This window comes from Rhinichthys klamathensis, unplaced genomic scaffold (genome assembly GCF_029890125.1).
Source record: "Rhinichthys klamathensis goyatoka isolate OS25496 unplaced genomic scaffold, OSU_Roscu_1.1 h1tg000299l_1, whole genome shotgun sequence".
NCBI classification, from domain to species: Eukaryota; Metazoa; Chordata; class Actinopteri; order Cypriniformes; family Leuciscidae; genus Rhinichthys; species Rhinichthys klamathensis.
Window position 1 is genome coordinate 289832 of NW_026606818.1, and position 17782 is coordinate 307613.

Here is a 17782-nt window from a genome sequence, read left to right on the forward strand (position 1 = left end):
AGCTAAACCATTTAGGGCTTTATAGGTCAGTAGTAGTACTTTGTAATTGATACGGAACTTAATAGGTAACCAGTGCAGAGATGATAGAATCGGTGTTATATGATCATATTTTCTTGACCTAGTAAGAACTCTAGCGGCTGCATTTTGGACTAACTGTAGCTTGTTTATTGAGGATGCAGGACAACCAGCTAATAAAGCATTACAGTAATCTAGTCTCGAGGTCATGAATGCATGAACTAACTTTTCTGCATCAGAAACGGATAGCATGTTACGTAATTTAGCAATGTTTCTAAGGTGGAAAAAGGCAGTTCTTGTAACATATGAAATATGATTTTCGAAAGACAAGTTGCGGTCTAGTATAACACCCTTTCTTTGGTCTTTTACTGTAGTCGATAAGGTAACAGGACATCCTTCTAAATTAAAGTTGTATTGTAAGAGATTTTGTGGGTAGTTTTTTGGACCAATAAGTAATACCTCCGTTTTATCTGGATTTAATAGCAGGAAATAACACGTCATCCAGCATTTTATATCTTTAAGACATTCTGTCAATTTAGATAAGTTAGTGTTTTCATCTGGTCGTGATGAAATATATAATTGAGTGTCATCAGCATAGCAGTGGAAATTATTTCCATGTTTTCTTATAATATTACCAAGTGGCAGCATATATATTGAGAATAGCAGAGGGCCTAACACCGATCCTTGCGGCACTCCATAGTCTACTGACGTTATCTTCGATTTTTCCCCATTTAAACAAACAAAATGGTAACGGTCCGATAAGTACGATCTGAACCAGCTTAATGCCTGTCCCTGAACACCAGTGTAGTTTTGTAGTCGATCCAAGAGTATTTTGTGATCTATAGTGTCAAACGCAGCACTAAGATCGAGTAGAACTAATATTGAGATACAGCCTTGGTCAGAAGCTAAAAGTAAATCATTTGTAATTTTAACTAGCGCAGTTTCTGTGCTATGATGCGGTCTGAATCCTGACTGAAATTTTTCATATATCTCATTTTCTTGCAAGAAAGAGCACAATTGAGCGGACACAATTTTTTCTAGTATTTTAGACATAAATGGAAGATTTGAAATGGGTCTGTAATTTGCTAAGTTATTTTGATCTAATTGCGGTTTCTTAATAAGAGGTTTTATAACTGCCAGCTTGAATATTTTTGGAACATGACCTAAGAATAAAGACGAGTTAATAATATTGAGAAGAGGCTCTTCCACTACAGGTAACACTTCTTTCAGTAGTTTAGTGGGTATTGGATCTAATAAACATGTTGTTGGTTTAGATGCAATGATAAGTTTATTTAGCTCTTCCTGTCCTACAGTTGTAAAGCGGTGTAGTTGTTCTTGAGGGGCGATAATTGAGGCTGAATCACAAGACACCATAGAGGATTGTACATTTACAATTGTATTTCGGATGCTTTCTATTTTCTCATTGAAGTAATTCATAAAATCATTACAACTATACTGTAACGGAATATTTTGCTCTGGCGATGTCTGTTTATTTGTTAGTCTAGCCACGGAGTTAAATAAAAACCTTGGATTATTTTTGTTATTTTCTATTAGTTTGCGGAGATGCTCAGCCCTGGCAGCTTTTAGAGCCTTTTTATAACGTGACATACTGTCTTTCCACACGATTCTAAAGACCTCTAAATTAGTTTGTTTCCATTTACGCTCTAAGTTACGAGTTTCTCTCTTGATAGCATGTGTAGTACTATTGTACCATGGTGCTTTAGTTTTCTCTCTAACCTTTTTTAATCTAATTGGTGCAACAATATCTAATGTACTAGAGAAAATGGTGCTCAAACTGCCAGTCATTTCCTCTAGTTCATCTGTTTGTTTGGGTTCACTGAGCAGCTGAGATAGATCAGGTAAGCTATTTGAGAATCTATCTATAGTGGTTGGAAGGATTGTTCTGCCTGGTCTATAACGCGGCGCAACATGACAAATTTCAGCAGTACGTATTATACAAGTTACCATGTGATGATCAGTGAGATCGTCACTTTGCGGTATAATATCTATATCGGTTAGATTGGTTCCGTATGATATAATTAAATCTAGTGTATGATTTAGACGATGAGTGGGACCACTGACATTCTGCTTGACCCCAAAGGAGTTTAATAAATCTTTAAACGCAGCCCCTAACGCATCATTTGTGTTATCTACGTGTATGTTAAAATCTCCAACAATTATTGCTTTATCAGCATTGACCAATAGATCTGAGAGAAAGTCTGTAAACTCTTTTAGGAAATCAGTGTAGGGCCCTGGAGGTCTATATACAGTAGCCAAGGCTAGAGATAATAGGGATTTCTTTCTTACATCTAAGAGCGTAACGTTTAGCACAAGTACTTCAAACGAATTAAACCTGTGACCTGTTTCCTGAGTAACATTAAGAATATCTCTATAGATTGTTGCAACACCGCCGCCACGACCGATCAGACGGGGCTCATGCTTATAACAGTATCCTGGCGGAGTAGACTCATTTAGACCGAAATACTCGTTTGGTTTAAGCCAGGTTTCGGTAAGGCAAAGTACATCGAAGCTATTATCTGTGACCATTTCATTTACAATAACCGCCTTAGGTGTGAGCGATCTAATGTTTAGAAGACCTAGTTTTAGAAATTGTTTTTGTTCACTGATATTTAGATTTTCTGGTTTAATTACAATAAGATTTTTCCTAGATCCTACACTAGATTTATTGTTTGGCCTCACTAGACGAGGAATAGACACAGTTTCTATATAATGTTCTACACTACTTATATCAATTAAGTTGGGACAGCAAAGACTGTGAATTGGACTTTGACTTACTAGTCAGATGGTGTGCAACGTCTTGGAGATGTTGTCCGACAGAACAGCCGCTCCGATTCTGCTGGGGTGCAGGCCATCAGCACGGTAGAGCCTAGGTCGCTCCCAGAACAGATTCCAATTATTTACAAAGAGCAGTTTCTGTTCATTACACCATGACATTAACCATTCATTTAGAGCAAATAGTCTACTGAACCTTTCTTGTCCTAGTCGGTACGTGGGAAGCGGTCCAGACACGATGATCGTTGCCTCAGGCGCTGTGCTGCGTACCGTCTCGATCAGGCTCCTGTAGTCCTTCTTCAGAACCTCCGTCTGCCGCAGCCTGATGTCGTTCGTTCCCGCATGGAGGACAACGGCTCCGACGCGCTCGTCACCGTTCAGGATCTCGGGAACCTGTGCGGCGACATCAAGAACACGAGCACCAGGAAAGCAGTGAGTGCGCACCTTACCCTTACCTGAGGTAGCACGGACATGACGGACCATGGAAGTGCCGATGATCACGGCGTTGTCGCGTTCCGACTCGCGAAGAGGGGAGAAGCAGTTCCGAGTGGAGATCTCGAAGACCGGGAGGGGCGGAGAGGTTCTTGCTCTGGTCCTGGCTCGTGTCTTCCGCTGTGGGATCACCCAGGGTCCATGGTGCTGTGTCGGTGCCGGAGTGAATGAAGCCAGAGATGATCGCGTCCTCCTGGGCAGAGAAACGCACGGAGTAGAGGAAGTCGGAGTCAAAAAGTTACTAACCACTGACTTGTGTGCATCGGCGCGTGACGTTTCAAGCGCTGATCGCCGATCCCGCAGCTCGGCTTGCCTCTCCAGCAGACCACGGACCTGTTTCTCCACCGATTCCAGTTCCAATCGTACCGACATCAGCTCGAATGTGTCCTCACCTGCACTCAGAGGTAACGTTAGACACACATCCGATATGTTCGCCATTATAACAGATGAACAGTAAATTAGTAGTGATACTACCAATATCACAACTAATTTAGGACTGGAATGCTGGATATAACCTGTATCCTTTCAGTGAAACGGGTGTAAAATCAGACGCTCGATAGGCGCGAGCCCACGCGTGAAATGCTAGCGGGCTAAAGGCTAGTAGCCGAGATTCGCAAAGTTGGATCTAAGTAGCGATATCAAAGCAATCCGATTGTTTTTTATAGGGAATAGTATCGAGGATAGGTTCACACGATATAAAAATAGAAAGTGCTTGTTAATAAATGAGTGGTAAAGAAGAAAATCAAGGATTAATTAATCAATTCGACGGAGCTCTAAACACAAACAAACACCGCACGCGCATGCGCAGATTAATGATCTCAATTATATACATTATATATCCAAGAGTGGACGTCTCTTTATCATAGCTGAAGTGAAACAAAATAAAGCTTTGTGAAAAATAAAAAGCGAGGTTTCTCCAGCGCTGGAAGGCTTTTCTAATATCAAATGAAACAGCTCTAGCCTGATCCTAAGCCTTCTTTGTCCAGTGATATTCCTCTGAGCTTTTCACTTTTGTAATGTCTCTCAGCCATCTCTCAGCAGCAATCGCTTACTGCCCCTTTAATAGGTGTTTCCTACAATATTGCTGTTGTGTATTTTTGCACAGCTGGAAGGCTGTATTCACCCATCAGAATCCAGGAGATGTGGTACTGTATAACTAGAGCTGTGTGTGCTTCTGTTTCTGCAGAGGAGTTATCTTCAGAGACTGGCGGAGCTGCGCGGTGCTCTAGAGACGTCAGGGTTTTTCAGGACACACGAGGTGAGGAATCTGTACATGTTGTGAAATCCTTTCCTGCCTGGGCCAAATCATTGTCTTCTCTTGAACAAAACAAATCATGACTCATAAGTTTCTCTCCAGGTGGTTGGGAATTCTTTGCTGTTCGTGCACGATGCTTCAGGCCTGGCCCGAGTCTGGATGATTGACTTTGGTAAGACCGTCCCACTGCCAGCACCCCAAACCCTGGACCACCGGACGCCCTGGGCCGAAGGAAACCGGGAGGACGGGTACCTGTGGGGTCTGGACAACCTCATTCAGATCTTTGGTGACATGTTGCAGGACTCGACTCCTGCCTCACCCTGATGGATGCACCCAACATGCTTCAGCCCGAAGGATCGCGTGATGATGGATAATAGGAAATCAGTCCTGAGAAGAGCGCTCTTGTGCTGAGGGAGTGACAGAAAGCGGAAAAACTCAAGCTGATTTTGTTGACTCGGTGCTCCACAAGCTCACGTTCCTCATTCCTTTTTTAGTCATGTGGTCCTGCAGATACACAGCTCCACAACAGTCGAGATACACTGACACTGAAAGCAAACAGACAGTGAGGAGCAACAGATGAGAAGAAACTATCAGGGCGCACAAACCATGATTATTCTTTTTATGTCTCCTTTTCTCTTTTTTTTACCCACAGGTATGATGATAACACTATTACACTAGAATGTGCTTTGGTTTATTTGTTTTTTCTAAACTTTTTTTTTTCCTTGTAAATTTATCTTAGGGGCTTCACAGTTATGTAAATAGTGCTTATTTAATTTTTATTTTACTTCATTTTTTTTTTTATAATTTTTTTTTTCTTTCTCTGATTTTAGTTCCATAATCTAACTAGTACCTCGTTTATTTCCGAAAGGTGATACAGGCAGACCCCCCCCCCCCCCCCCCCCCCTAATCTTAATGGTGTATAATATTCCAATCATGTAACCATTTAAACAGTTCAGAAGAACTTTAATTAGTTCAAAACCATTAACAGATTGGCTCGGTCAGAGGTGAAGTAGTAGAGTTAGTCACAAACATTTTTGCACTCGACTAACCGCCCACATTGTTGTTTAGATGGAATCTACCAAGATTGTGTTTCTTCTTCTTCTTCTTTACTGATCAGAATTAGATGCAGTGTTTCTTAAAAATAGCCACAGTCACAAAGATGCACAACAAGCTAACAAGTATAGATATTTATATACACGTGTTGATGGAATGGTTTGATCCATTTGTTCACTCTTGGTTAATTCGTTTTTAAGGCTGACCTGTTAGTCATATAGTTCAGTTTCTAGGTTAGCCTAAAAGGGGTTTGAGAAGTCAACCTCCTTTATCTGCCCCCAACAACCATTAACCTGATTTAATTTTTTTCTTTAAATACAAATAGAATATTTTTGGACCTTTTGTACTGGGACCCACACCAGAATGACTTCCGACCTTCAGCTCTTTCCACATCATTAAGTTCAGCTTCGTAGTGTTCATGACACATCGCATGCATGAATATCAAATCTGACAGATTGTCATCCTGAGATGGCTGATCTTGCAAACTGTGGTGGAAACTTTTTTGCTGCACATAATCAGATTAAATGTGTTCTGGCCACTGGTGTCATTAGTTCTCAAATTAGGTGCTGTGGTCAGCTTTAAAAAGACAGACACCAAACTTTTTCCATCATCACTTCATGTTTGCTTCAGGCTGTATATTTGAACATAATCAGGTAATATCCTTTTCAAGATCACAAACATTGTGTTAAAGTGATTACCTCACCTTGATTATGTTCGTTTACGGAACGGGATGTTCTACCACTGTGTGTGTGTGTGTTTATCTTACAGCACCAGAGATTGTATTTTCCACCCTGAACGGGCCTGCACACGGTCTGTCAGCATTCCTTCTGTCAGTATTTCCCCATCTGTCACACCACGTTCCTCTGGAGATCCACTGCCTTGTTTACAGATTATGTAAAGTATTATGTATTGTTCAATGTGTTGAAATTGGTTTCCTTCTACCATACAGGGTGTTTAAGATGACCTGTTTTAAATTGGAAAGAGAACTGGATGGTGCGCTGCCTCTTCGAGTCGTCTCAGCCCATTTAATAGTTTGAGACGGCAGTTTAATTGCAATAGGGACATGCGGAGCATTTGTTCTCGCATCTCCTTCAATCATTGTTGTCTTGAAAGCCAATACAATAAACTGGAACCATTCTTGTTTAATACACTTTTTCACCTGTTCACTTTCTGATTCACCATTATTTAAAGATCATCAATACTCTACATTATGGACTGGGCTGAGTATGTTTTTTTTTAAGAAATAACTTTTATTAGCAAGGATACATTAAATTGATCTAAAATGACAGTCAATACATTGTTACAAAGGGTAATAGTTTAAATAAATGCTGTTATTTTGAGTTTTTAATTAATCAAAGAATATTTTTTCTGGAAAAAATGATGATAGTTTCCACAAAAATAAGCAGCACAACTGTTTTGGTACATTGATAATAATCATGAATGTATCTTGAGCTGCAAATCAGCATATTAGAATGATTTCTGAAGGATCATGTGACACTGAAGACTGGAGTAATGATGCTGAAAATAATACACTTCTACAGATATTGAAACAATGCATTTAAATTGTAATAATATTTCACATGGTGAGCATGAGAGCCACCTTCCAAAACATTAAAAATCTTGAATAAAAGAATGTTGAATAAAACATTCTTGTGAGTCAAGAGGAAGTTATTTAGATTGGAAGGATACTGCTCACTTTAAATGTAAATGTTCTATTCCTGCCAAGTGATGTTTTCCTCTGTCATAACTTCCTGTTCAGAACCGCTCTTCCTAGAGTTGCACAACATATGACTAAAGTGTCCTGAATGACATCAGAACAGATAAACACTTTGTCCTATTACTGATGGTCGTCAGTAAATGACTCGCATCCTCAGATCAGTTTGAGGGGAACGGAACCGAATGTTCAGATTAGTCAAGAGGATTACCTCACAAATACAGCTGTCGAAACCGACAGAATCGTTGCACAAAGTTTTGCCCTAGCAGACACCACAATTAGAAAAGAGAAGCATCTTAACCTCACAATAAATGACAGATTAGTCCTTAAAACCATCTGCAGCCTGTAAAATTTGTGACATTGTGACCCTGGACCACAAAACCAGTCTTAAGTCGCACGGGTATATTTGTGGCAATAGCCAACAAAACACTGTATGGGTCAAAATGATCGATTTTTCTTTTATGCCAAAAATCATTAGGATATTAAGTAAAGATCATGATCCATGAAGATATTTAGTACATTTCATACCTTAAATATATAATTTTTTTATTTTTTTGTAAGTGGATGCAGAACAATCGCCAACAGAAATGGAAACCTTTAAAGGCGATTTTCTCAATATCTAGATTTTTTTGCACCCTCAGATTCCCGATTTCAAATAGTTGTATCTCGGCCAAATGTTGTCCAATCCTAACAAACCATACATCAATGGAAAGCCTATTTATTCAGCTTTCGTGTGATGTATAAATCTCATTTGTAGAATCCGAAGTCTTGGAAGCTGAAACTCACGAGTAAGGGGCGTTACATTTCCGATACACGCTGGAGATGATTGGCTAATCACAACGCACTGGGTAAACTGGCCAATCAGAGCACTCTGAGCTTCTGAGAAGGAGGGGCTTTGTAGAAATCAGCGTGTTTCAGACAGACTGGGAAAAGAGGAGCTGCAATAATGTACAGTATGTGAATAATTAAAGCATGTTAACCTATGCTATTACACCCTATAATCTAAAAAAAATTACTTTTAAAAGTAGCATCATATGACCCCTTTAAACCAAACGACAAATAATTGTATTGAAAAAAATATCTTTCTTTATTGTGAATTCCTGAGGAGTGTCTACCAACATAAACACTTTTTACCAGGATCACCCATTATTCATAAAGTGTGCAGATTATGTGTGTCAAATTATATCACACAGCCATGAGCATGTAATATAATTACATTTTACTGCATCAGTTTTTGCATAAAGTAACTTCATCACTTCATATTTAGCTTAGCAGCTTTACAAACATTTAATCTATAAGGACACCTAGTGGATGAAGACTGAAAACACAGGTGTGCAACTAACTCCAGACACAGCTCATCCAGTGTGAAGACGACGAGTCTTTGGTGTTTTTGATCAGCTCATCTGTGTGTTTGTGTGAAGCAAAAGCACTTGTCCTGCCAGACCGTCCTGAACGCCTCCGAGAGGAACCACGTAACGCGTCCCATCGCTGGCTCTCTGAGGGTCCAGTTCCTTGAGCTGGCTGTTGCTCTGTGTAAGCACCTCAAACTTCCACAGCTGGTAACGGAGACTCTTCCCCTGCTTCGCCAGAACAAACACCTCTTCAATGCCCTCCATCGGCCAAGAGACACAGGCCTCGTTCTGAGAGAGATGGAGCCAGGGAAGTGTGACGTCAGGAGGGAAGTGTTTGCTGTCCACACACCCCTGTCTTAAGCCTAGTAATATACCTGGGGTAAAAATTATTAGATTGAAGTGTTATTCCCTTATATAACTTTGTAACTTCAACTAACTTGCTGAGTTTGTTAATTGTCTTGATTATTTAGTCTCACCTGAGACGACTGCCCAGTGGGCTTTGTGGCCGTTGCGTAGACAGGGTTCATGATTAAAATCCTCATCATATCTGTGCCAGAGGAGTCAGGGAAAGAGTGCAGTCTATTTATGTGTATGTGACTCATCAGGCAGTGTCTTTGTGTCATTGTATTTGATTATGTTAGCACTTGCATTCATAGTTGGCAGTTTAGAGTATTCTAAAACTAGTAAACAACAGTGTCAGAGATGTGGCTGTTAGTGGCAAAAGGAAATACAAATGTAAAAACTATATTTCAGGAAACTGTGATCAAACAAAACAATGTCCTAGTGATGAAAATAAACAAAACAGAATCATTTCAGAACACAGTGATTATAAAACCTAGTGGTAAATAAAATAAAATAAAAATTATATCAGAAAACAGTGAGCAAAACATAAAACTTGGTCTAGTGCTAAACTAAAGTAAAATAGTTTCAGAAAACAGTGATCCACCAAAAAATAAACTAGTGGTAAAAAAAAAAATAATAATAATTATATCAGAAAACAGTGAGCAAAACAAAAAACTTGGCCTAGTGGTAAAATAAAATAATTTCAGAAAACAATGATCAACAACAACAAAATATAGTGATAAATAAAATAAAAATATCAGAAAACAGCGAGTAAAACAAAAAAACTTAAATAAAATAAAATAATTTCAGAAAAGTGTTCAAACTAAAAAAATAACCTAGTGGTAATTAAATTAAAATACAAACTATTTCAGAAAACAGAGAACTAAAACAATCAAACATATAGAGCAGTAAAGATACGGTATAAGAACAGGCTGTCCGCCAGCGAGGTGTTTCAGAATGACAGCGGTGTTTTCTCCCATCATGCCTCCTGATAACCTCTGAACTCTGCACCCACACACTTCCTCCGCCAGCTTGGCCATGTCACTGGCTAATTCCAAGCAGAAAAAAAAAATTACCATTATAACAAATGATAGCATTTAGAGGTATTTACAGTTAAAGCTCAGCAGAACAACCTGCAATACAGTTACAGTTGTACATTTCGATTTAAAAGCAGATGTTAGTACCAGAAAACATCTCTCCTTGTTCAGTGTAGGCGTTGTGTTTTGCGGCTTGGACCAGTGTCTCCATGACCAGCGTCTCTGGAGGATGAAGTAGATGAGCCGCCATCCATAAGGCCACGAGACCACATCTGAAATCACATCTCATCTAGCAGAGCACTGACTCACAGACACAGGAAAACGGCTGGATTTTTAGTGGTCGATATTTCGCTTTTTAAAAATATCGACATCGGACGATACGTTTGGTCGACAAGTGTCAGAATATTCATGTGATATTCAATGTGTACTATATGTAAAATGAACTCAAATTATTCCCAGTGTGTACAGATTTGCCATATTATTGAGTATATTCATTTTTTTTAACAATTTATTTATTTGTGCAATCCACATGGATTACTTTAATGATGTCTAACTACCTTTCTGGGGCTTTAAAGTAGTTGCGTAGCTGTCAATGAAGGGACAGAAAGCTCTCAGATTTCATTACAAAGATCTTTATTTGTGTTCCGAAAACTTTATTTGTGAACGAAAGTCTTATGGGTTTGGAACGACATGAGGGAAAGTAAGTAATGACAGAATTTTCATTTTTGGGTGAACTATCCCTTTAAGAATGAAACTGAAATGAAAAAATTATTTTAAGTTCAAACTATTTTTTTTCACATTGGTTAATTTTTTAATTATTAATTTCTGTAAATAAATAAATAATATGAACAATACAAATATTTAACCATATTTAGTTTTCAGGCACCCTGCTTTTTAAGATATCGGCATCATCGACCATCAAAAAATCCATATCAGTCGACTAACAGGTATTTTTATGGAAACTTACTGTGGACCATCTTGAATGAGTGAAGGCACATACTTATTGAACAGCAACCATTGCAGATCCTTCCTAAAACTTCATTAAGAAATGCTGCGATGAAATCATGACTGTACAGAAAAGGTTTTCTGAGAGTATGTAACTGTGATTTGTGCTCACCTGCTTTCTCTCTGTCCTATAATAATCCTGGCCTCTTCATGGTCCCCCTCTACAGGGGCCCTTCCCTCTGATAAAGCCTGGTAAAGCTTCTTCTTGCTGGACACTGAGGGAGCCAGTGATGGAGGAGGAGGAGGAGGAGGAGGAGGAGGAGGAGGAGGAGGAGGAGGAGGAGGAGGAGGAGGAAGAGGTGAAACATTCTCCACAGACATGCTGCTGCAACAGAAGAGTTAGTAAATGAACAACAAATGACAGTATGAGAGTATTGTGACAGTATGGTGTTACAGACATACATTACAATGTTGTTTCCAATAAACCGACATCAAAACAATGTTGCAACGAGTGCACGAGGTAAGTATATAAGCATTCGCAAAATTAAATTACACGAATCCACATCAGCGTCCATTAAGTTAAGTTATTTCACTATCTGCTGTGAACTGGGTAGTGTTCTCTACATAGGGGATACCAAATAAGGTAATATACGGCCATGGTCGTGAATGCAAAAATACAATAAAAATACTAAATATCCCGATTGATTAAAAAAAATACGATATATTTTTACTTAAACAAATCAAAATGGTTACAAGTCAATAGTAGAAGCGGCGTGTTATATATTCGACGGCGTGACACCCGAGCAGAAAGCAGCGTAACACGATCAACGAACCAATCCGTTTATAGAATGGCTCGCTCGCTCCAAAAGTATCCAATCAGAATGTGTGTTGAAGTCGGATGTGCTCAGTAGACAACCAATCGACAGGCTCGCTGTGAGACCAGCTGTCCAATCGAATCCCATATATTTTCGAGAAGGCGGTTTTCCAGGCGGAAGTTGTGCGCTCTTTTTTTCCGTGTGGATTTTCATTCAGGTTTGTAGTCGGCTCTCTCGGCTGGAGCTCGTCAAATAATTGTGAGTAAATTGATCTAATGCGTATTTTTTTGGGTTCTTATTAGCCTTTTAACTTATTATATAAAAATACGTGTTTTCCACTGGTGGAAATTTTTATTCTTTGTCTGATTAGTTGACATGCTAACTCACTAGCTTCCTTTTAAACAACGAGGTAACGTTAGGTCAGTCATTCACTGTTTTACAACGTGCAATAATAAATTAATAATAGCCTATGGATTTCTTTCATCTTTAGGACTTTTACCGAATCAGAAACTACTTCCATCTTTTGCCATGTGCTCATTAAGCTCTTTTTTCCCCTACACATTCTAGATTTTGGACGGACGCATGTTGAAGCTTCATTCGTTTCATAGCGTTTATTATGTGTTTATCATTTCAGAATCATGGCTGGCCAGGAGATGAGGCTGAACCACACTATTTACATTAACAACTTGAATGAGAAGATCAAAAAAGATGGTATGGTATTGTTTATCTGATTATTTTTTAATAAAATATCTTTCTAGTTTTTTTATTTGGCAATGGAATTGATTTTTGCACATTGTTCATGCTGCAACCCTTTTCTCTTGTTTTTAACAGAACTGAAAAAGTCGTTGTACGCTATATTCTCCCAGTTTGGACAAATCCTGGACATCCTTGTTTCTCCTACCCTGAAAATGAGGGGTCAGGCCTTTGTGATCTTCAAGGAGATCAACAGTGCTTCCAATGCACTCCGCTCTATGCAAGGCTTCCCTTTTTATGATAAACCCATGGTATGATGATCTACTATGTGTTTGTAAATCGTTTTACTCGTGTGAACCGGGGTTTTTTCCCCTTCTCAAACCTTTCAGCGGTAGTGTTACCCTACTGTTCAAAAGTTTGGAGATAAGTGGATTTTTTTCAGCAAGGATGCATACAATTGATCAAAAGTGAGAGTAAAGATTTATTTTTTCAAATAAATGCTGTTTTTTTTAACTTGCTATTCAAGGAATCCTGGGGGTAAAAGGATTGGTTTTCCACAAAAATATAAAGCAGCATAACTGTGATTTCTGAAGGATCATGTGACACTGAAGACTGGAGTAATGATGCTGAAAATACAGCTTTTGATCACTGGAATAAATTACAGTTTAAAAATGCATGCATAAAGAGAACTCTTATTTTTAATTGTAGTAATATTTCTCAACATTTACTATTTTACTGTCTTTTTGATCAAATAAATGCATTGGTGAGCAGAAGAGACTTCTTTCGAAAACATAATCTTACTGAAATATTTTGAAGTAATTGATGTCTTTAAACCACATTCTGTACTAAAATGCTTTTAAAATCGTTCTATTCACAGCGTATTCAGTATTCAAAGCTGGACTCTGATATCATTGCGAAAATGAAGGGCACATATGTGGAGCGAGACCGAAAGAAAGAGAAGAAAAAGCCTAAAGTCCCTGAAGTCGGTGCTGGGAAGAAGGGGGCGTCCGCTGCCACGCCTGCTATGGCCGGGGTTCCTGCAGCTATGGCTGTTAGTATATTTGGGAATTGCTGTGTTTGTTCCATTGTGGCCTATTTTAAGGCTGTTAATGAATTTATTTTATTTTTGTCATTTACAGGGAATGCCGCCCATGAGCCAAGCTCCTCGCATGATGCCAATGCCCGGTCAGCCTCCCTACATGCCTCCGCCTGGCATGATGCCTCCGCCTGGCATGGCACCCGGACAGATGCCACCCGGTGCCATGCCACCAGGTCAGATGATGCCAGGACAAATGCCTGGCCAGATGCCACAGCAGGTATGCATTCAAATCAGATTAAAGACACATGCTTGGTTTGTGACTTCATCATTAATGGTTCATTTTGTTTGTAGCTGTCGGAAAACCCTCCCAACCACATCCTGTTTCTCACCAATCTCCCAGAGGAGACCAACGAGCTCATGCTGTCCATGCTGTTCAACCAGTGAGTATTTGTTTGCAACAGTGGCGGATCTAGAAAATTTTACATGGGGGGGCAAAGGGGTGGCAAGAGGTCTTGGCAGGGTGGCAGGGTAGACAGTGGGAATCCCTTACAAACACAAAAACACAGTAGTTAGTTTAATCATGCCCTTACACACTACAAAGGTTTTTAGGGTAACACTTTACTTGAAGGGGCGTGCATAAGACTAACATGACACCTTCATAATCATGACATGGCACATGTTATGAATATGAAGGAAGTTTTATGCATGTTTATAACAACTGTCATTAAGTGTCATTCGCTCAATTATGAAATTTTTAATGCAAATATGACATTGTTTGAGATGTCTTTGTTATGACACCTTGACATAAACCAATACATCATCATAACCTGTCAGTGTCTTTGTCATGACAACTTGACATTACTAAGACAACACAACCTGTCATAAACAGGACATAGCAGATTAATTATCAAACTTAAGAAACCACTTTATGGGTTAACATTACATTAAACTGTCAGGTGGTTGGTTTTGACATTGGCTGTCATGAGGCCATTATAACTTTTTAATGACAAATTCAATTTGTACCACTGTAGTCGAGGTCAAGAAAAATATTCATGACACAGTTATAATGGCCTTATGACAGCCAATGTCAAAACCAACATGACAGTTTAACTTAATTTAATGTCAAGTTGTCATGACAAAGACACTGACAGGTTATGATGTATTGGTTTATGTCAAGATGTCACAACAAAGACATCTTAAACAATGTCATATTTGCATTCAAAATGTCATAATTGAGCGAAAGACACTTAATGACAGTTGTTATAAACATGCATAAACCCTACTTCACATTCATGCCATGTGTCATGTCATGATTATGAAGGTGTCATGTCAGTCTTATGCACACCCCTTCAAGTAAAGTGTTACCAAGTATAAAAAGCAAAATGAAAATATAAAAAAGACCAATAATTGTGTCCAAGGACTTTTAATGGTTAGGCTCCAGCTACTTTCTTCAACTACTCTTGCCTGCAAAAGTCAATATGTGAAAACCTCTGGTTATCCTTGTATTACATTACACTGTAGGGCCATGTAGCTAATAAGTAGCCTATATAACAAATATAAAATCAGACAGATTTATCACATACACACAGACCAGTTATGTTTAGAGTACTTAATATAATAATCCTAATTGTATTTGTTATTTCCCCAGTTGTAAGACTGGTTTCATTGCTGTGATACCTGAGAGGAATTGGATTTGCTTAGCTAATCAAATGATCGATCTCCTAACTGGCACTGTATTGTGTGTTGTAACGTAACGTCGGCGTAACGGCGACCATCAGTAAACGTTATGGATACAAACAATTTATATTTTTTATTAAGCTGTTCTTGTCTTTACTAAAATCAAAATTAGGCTAATCAAAGGGAAGAGTGCTCTTACAAATCACAAGGAAGCGATTTGACCGCTGATTTAGGCTAACGTAACAGACTCGCTGTTTTTGCTGATACTGAATAGTCTTTGGCATACAATAAATTCATTACAAATGTAACTTTAAGTTAAACGTGTGTTTAACTACACCTGGGGGAAACTCACTTCACCTTCAGAGGCTCGGGGGCAGCTCACTCTCTCCAGTCGGGTTGCAGGGCCAGCGCACCGCAACAGACTCGCTGTGTGTGTAAACCAGACTGAGCGCGAACGCCGCTCTGCACTTTTGAATCAGGGACGTACTATTTGAGGGGCAGGGGGGAGTCACTTTTGCTAAATGTATCGTTTAGTTCACTGTTTTGAGAAGCTTGCGGGTTGTTTTTACAAGTAGCCTATAGTTTTACTAAAGTTAGGGGGGCAGCTGGGGGGGCAAGGCTCTAGAGTGGGGGGGCACCTGCCCCCCCTTGCCCCCCTGTAGATCCGCCCCTGGTTTGCAAATCCACCTCTCTGTCCAAAACTGTCATTTTTAAAATGCATAATCTTTTGCTAATTACAACGTTGCTTGCTTCTCATAGGTTCCCTGGATTCAAAGAAGTCCGTCTCGTCCCCGGCCGCCACGACATCGCCTTTGTGGAGTTTGATAATGAGGTGCAGGCGGGTGCAGCCAGAGAAGCGCTGCAAGGCTTTAAGATCACGCAGAGCAATGCAATGAAAATCTCCTTTGCAAAGAAATAACACTCAGATACATGCGACTTCGCTGACATGCCAGTTACACACAGGCCTGCTTTTAGAGACCTTTGGGAACAGTTCAGGGTGTTTAATGGCTGAATAGAGGAACACACACGCCATTCAAAGGAAAAAGTCTTTGAAAAGATATGAAAAGTATGTTTTTATTTGATGTGACTTGCTTAGCTGTGCCAGTTAGCTTTGTACTTCACAATACAAGGTAAGAAGTGATTAGAAAGGTTATTTTATTTATCTCCTTTCTCTTCCACTTCATCCTTTTTACTTTTATTCCCTCTTCTCCGAGATGGTCGACTTTGGTGAATTTGTAAGTATGCAGGTTTTTTTTTTTAAAAATCAAATTATGTCTTCTGAAGCATTGCACCCAGAGTCTGGTTCCCAGACATTGAACCTGGAGCTTTTTTTATTAAATGGCAGTGTTTTACTTGTTGCATTCTGCTCGTCCTTTCATTTTCTTTCAATATGTTCTCTTATTGTTCAGGCTGAGGCCAGTTTTTAGAACCTATTAAGTTGATTAAAAGTGAGTCAACATTTATAATGTTAGAAAAATAAAAAGCAAATACTGTTTTAACATTTTTATTCAAAGAATCCTGAAAAGTTATTTCGCGGCACAGCCATTTTCAATAATAATCAAATGTTTCTTGAGCCACAAATCAGCATAATAGAATGATTTCTGAAGGATCATGTGACACTGAAGACTGGAGTAATGATGCTGAAAATGGGAGAAACAGACTTTTAAAACTCTGAACCAATTGCTCTGTAAATTGTACTCAAAACACCGCAGGCTGGCGGCACCTGCTGATCAAAATAATATCTTTGCCCAGAAATGAGTAATGACACCTTTTAAAAACCATAAGCAAATCATTTTTAGTTGTGCTTGTTTTTTGTTATTGGGCAGGGCTTGCGAAATTAGGTCAATATCATCCTTTACTATATTATACCTGCATGAGTATTACAATTAATAAAAAAATAACCTGACCAGAAAAGCTGACCAGAGATCAGGGCAAGTTTATTTATATAGCACATTTCATACACAATGGTAATTCAAAGTGCTTTACATAGAAGAAATTAAAATAATCAAAAGAAATAATAATAGTTAAAACAGTTTAGAATTAAAAAATAAAGCACAGTACAATCAGTCGGACGAACAGTGGCACAGTGCTCATTCGGTAAATGCACAGCTGAACAGAAGTGTTTTACACAACACAACAAAGCATCTAATTCTTCTTGAAATATTTTACAGATGATAGTATGCTGATTTAGTTATTGCTTTGACATGACTACTGAAACTGAAACTACGGTCTGACTCTAGAGACACTAAGATTCCTGATTTGATTTTCAGTTAAGAGATCCAAACCATTAGACACTTATTCACTCTAGTACATCTAGCTGTGAACCACTGAATTCTTGAAATGTTGTGTTACTGTTTGCTTTTCAATAAGAAGGCTGACTCAGGACAGTCTAGTTATTGTGCTGGTGTGGACCTTTAACTGACTTAATATAAATTCTATACAGTGAATGACATCTGTCTGTGGACTCCCAGTAGTTTACACAATGGACAGTTTAGGGATTAATTTACAGCAAAACACAAGAAAACATAACATAAACATAATATCTGCCTCATTTTCTTGT

The 17782-nt window shown here is 38.9% G+C and overlaps 3 protein-coding genes across 5 annotated transcripts in view; 2 read left to right on the forward strand and 1 right to left on the reverse strand.

Moving 5' to 3' along the window:
- Nucleotides 1-4912, forward strand: part of itpkcb (inositol-trisphosphate 3-kinase Cb) — a 28639-nt gene extending 23727 nt beyond the window's left edge. The window contains exons 6-7 of the mRNA XM_056270219.1: nucleotides 4487-4558; nucleotides 4658-4912. Coding sequence (XP_056126194.1) covers nucleotides 4487-4558; nucleotides 4658-4879 — 294 coding nt within the window. The 3' untranslated portion in view covers nucleotides 4880-4912. The remainder of the gene's footprint in view (nucleotides 1-4486; nucleotides 4559-4657) is intronic.
- Nucleotides 4913-8671: 3759 nt separating this feature from the next.
- On the reverse strand, nucleotides 8672-11802 carry actmap (actin maturation protease). Of its 3 annotated transcripts, none has more exons than XM_056270230.1 (8): nucleotides 11461-11801; nucleotides 11333-11383; nucleotides 11171-11290; nucleotides 11021-11089; nucleotides 10201-10325; nucleotides 9935-10064; nucleotides 9151-9221; nucleotides 8672-9048 (listed from the first exon to the last, which is right to left on the reverse strand). In XM_056270230.1, the coding sequence occupies exons 2-8, from the start codon at nucleotides 11377-11379 to the stop codon at nucleotides 8717-8719; spliced, it is 894 nt and encodes a 297-aa protein (XP_056126205.1). In that variant the 5' UTR covers nucleotides 11380-11383; nucleotides 11461-11801; the 3' UTR covers nucleotides 8672-8716. The 3 variants fall into 3 exon arrangements, with proteins under 3 accessions (XP_056126205.1, XP_056126204.1, XP_056126203.1); XM_056270229.1 differs by having other exon boundaries at nucleotides 11327-11383; XM_056270228.1 differs by having other exon boundaries at nucleotides 11171-11383; nucleotides 11461-11802.
- A 185-nt stretch (nucleotides 11803-11987) lies between these two features.
- On the forward strand, nucleotides 11988-16574 carry snrpa (small nuclear ribonucleoprotein polypeptide A). Its single transcript, XM_056270231.1, has 7 exons — nucleotides 11988-12071; nucleotides 12448-12524; nucleotides 12645-12817; nucleotides 13384-13557; nucleotides 13646-13822; nucleotides 13897-13985; nucleotides 15982-16574. The coding sequence occupies exons 2-7, from the start codon at nucleotides 12452-12454 to the stop codon at nucleotides 16139-16141; spliced, it is 846 nt and encodes a 281-aa protein (XP_056126206.1). The 5' UTR covers nucleotides 11988-12071; nucleotides 12448-12451; the 3' UTR covers nucleotides 16142-16574.
- The last annotated feature ends 1208 nt before the right edge of the window (nucleotides 16575-17782 follow it).

Bases quoted from the DNA above. Each gene is read 5' to 3' on its own strand.
- actmap (XM_056270228.1), bottom strand. From the start codon at position 11,379: ATGTCTGTGGAGAATGTTTCACCTCTTCCTCCTCCTCCTCCTCCTCCT. The intron at 11,090-11,170 runs GTGAGCACAAAT...TTCTTAATGAAG, and splicing joins ATAGGACAGAGAGAAAGCAG to TTTTAGGAAGGATCTGCAAT. The intron at 9,222-9,934 runs GTATCTTTACTG...CCTCTGGCACAG, and splicing joins GGACAGCCTGTTCTTATACC to ATATGATGAGGATTTTAATC.
- snrpa (XM_056270231.1), top strand. From the start codon at position 12,452: ATGGCTGGCCAGGAGATGAGGCTGAACCACACTATTTACATTAACAAC. The intron at 13,558-13,645 runs GTTAGTATATTT...TGTCATTTACAG, and splicing joins GGGTTCCTGCAGCTATGGCT to GGAATGCCGCCCATGAGCCA. The intron at 13,823-13,896 runs GTATGCATTCAA...TTTTGTTTGTAG, and splicing joins CTGGCCAGATGCCACAGCAG to CTGTCGGAAAACCCTCCCAA.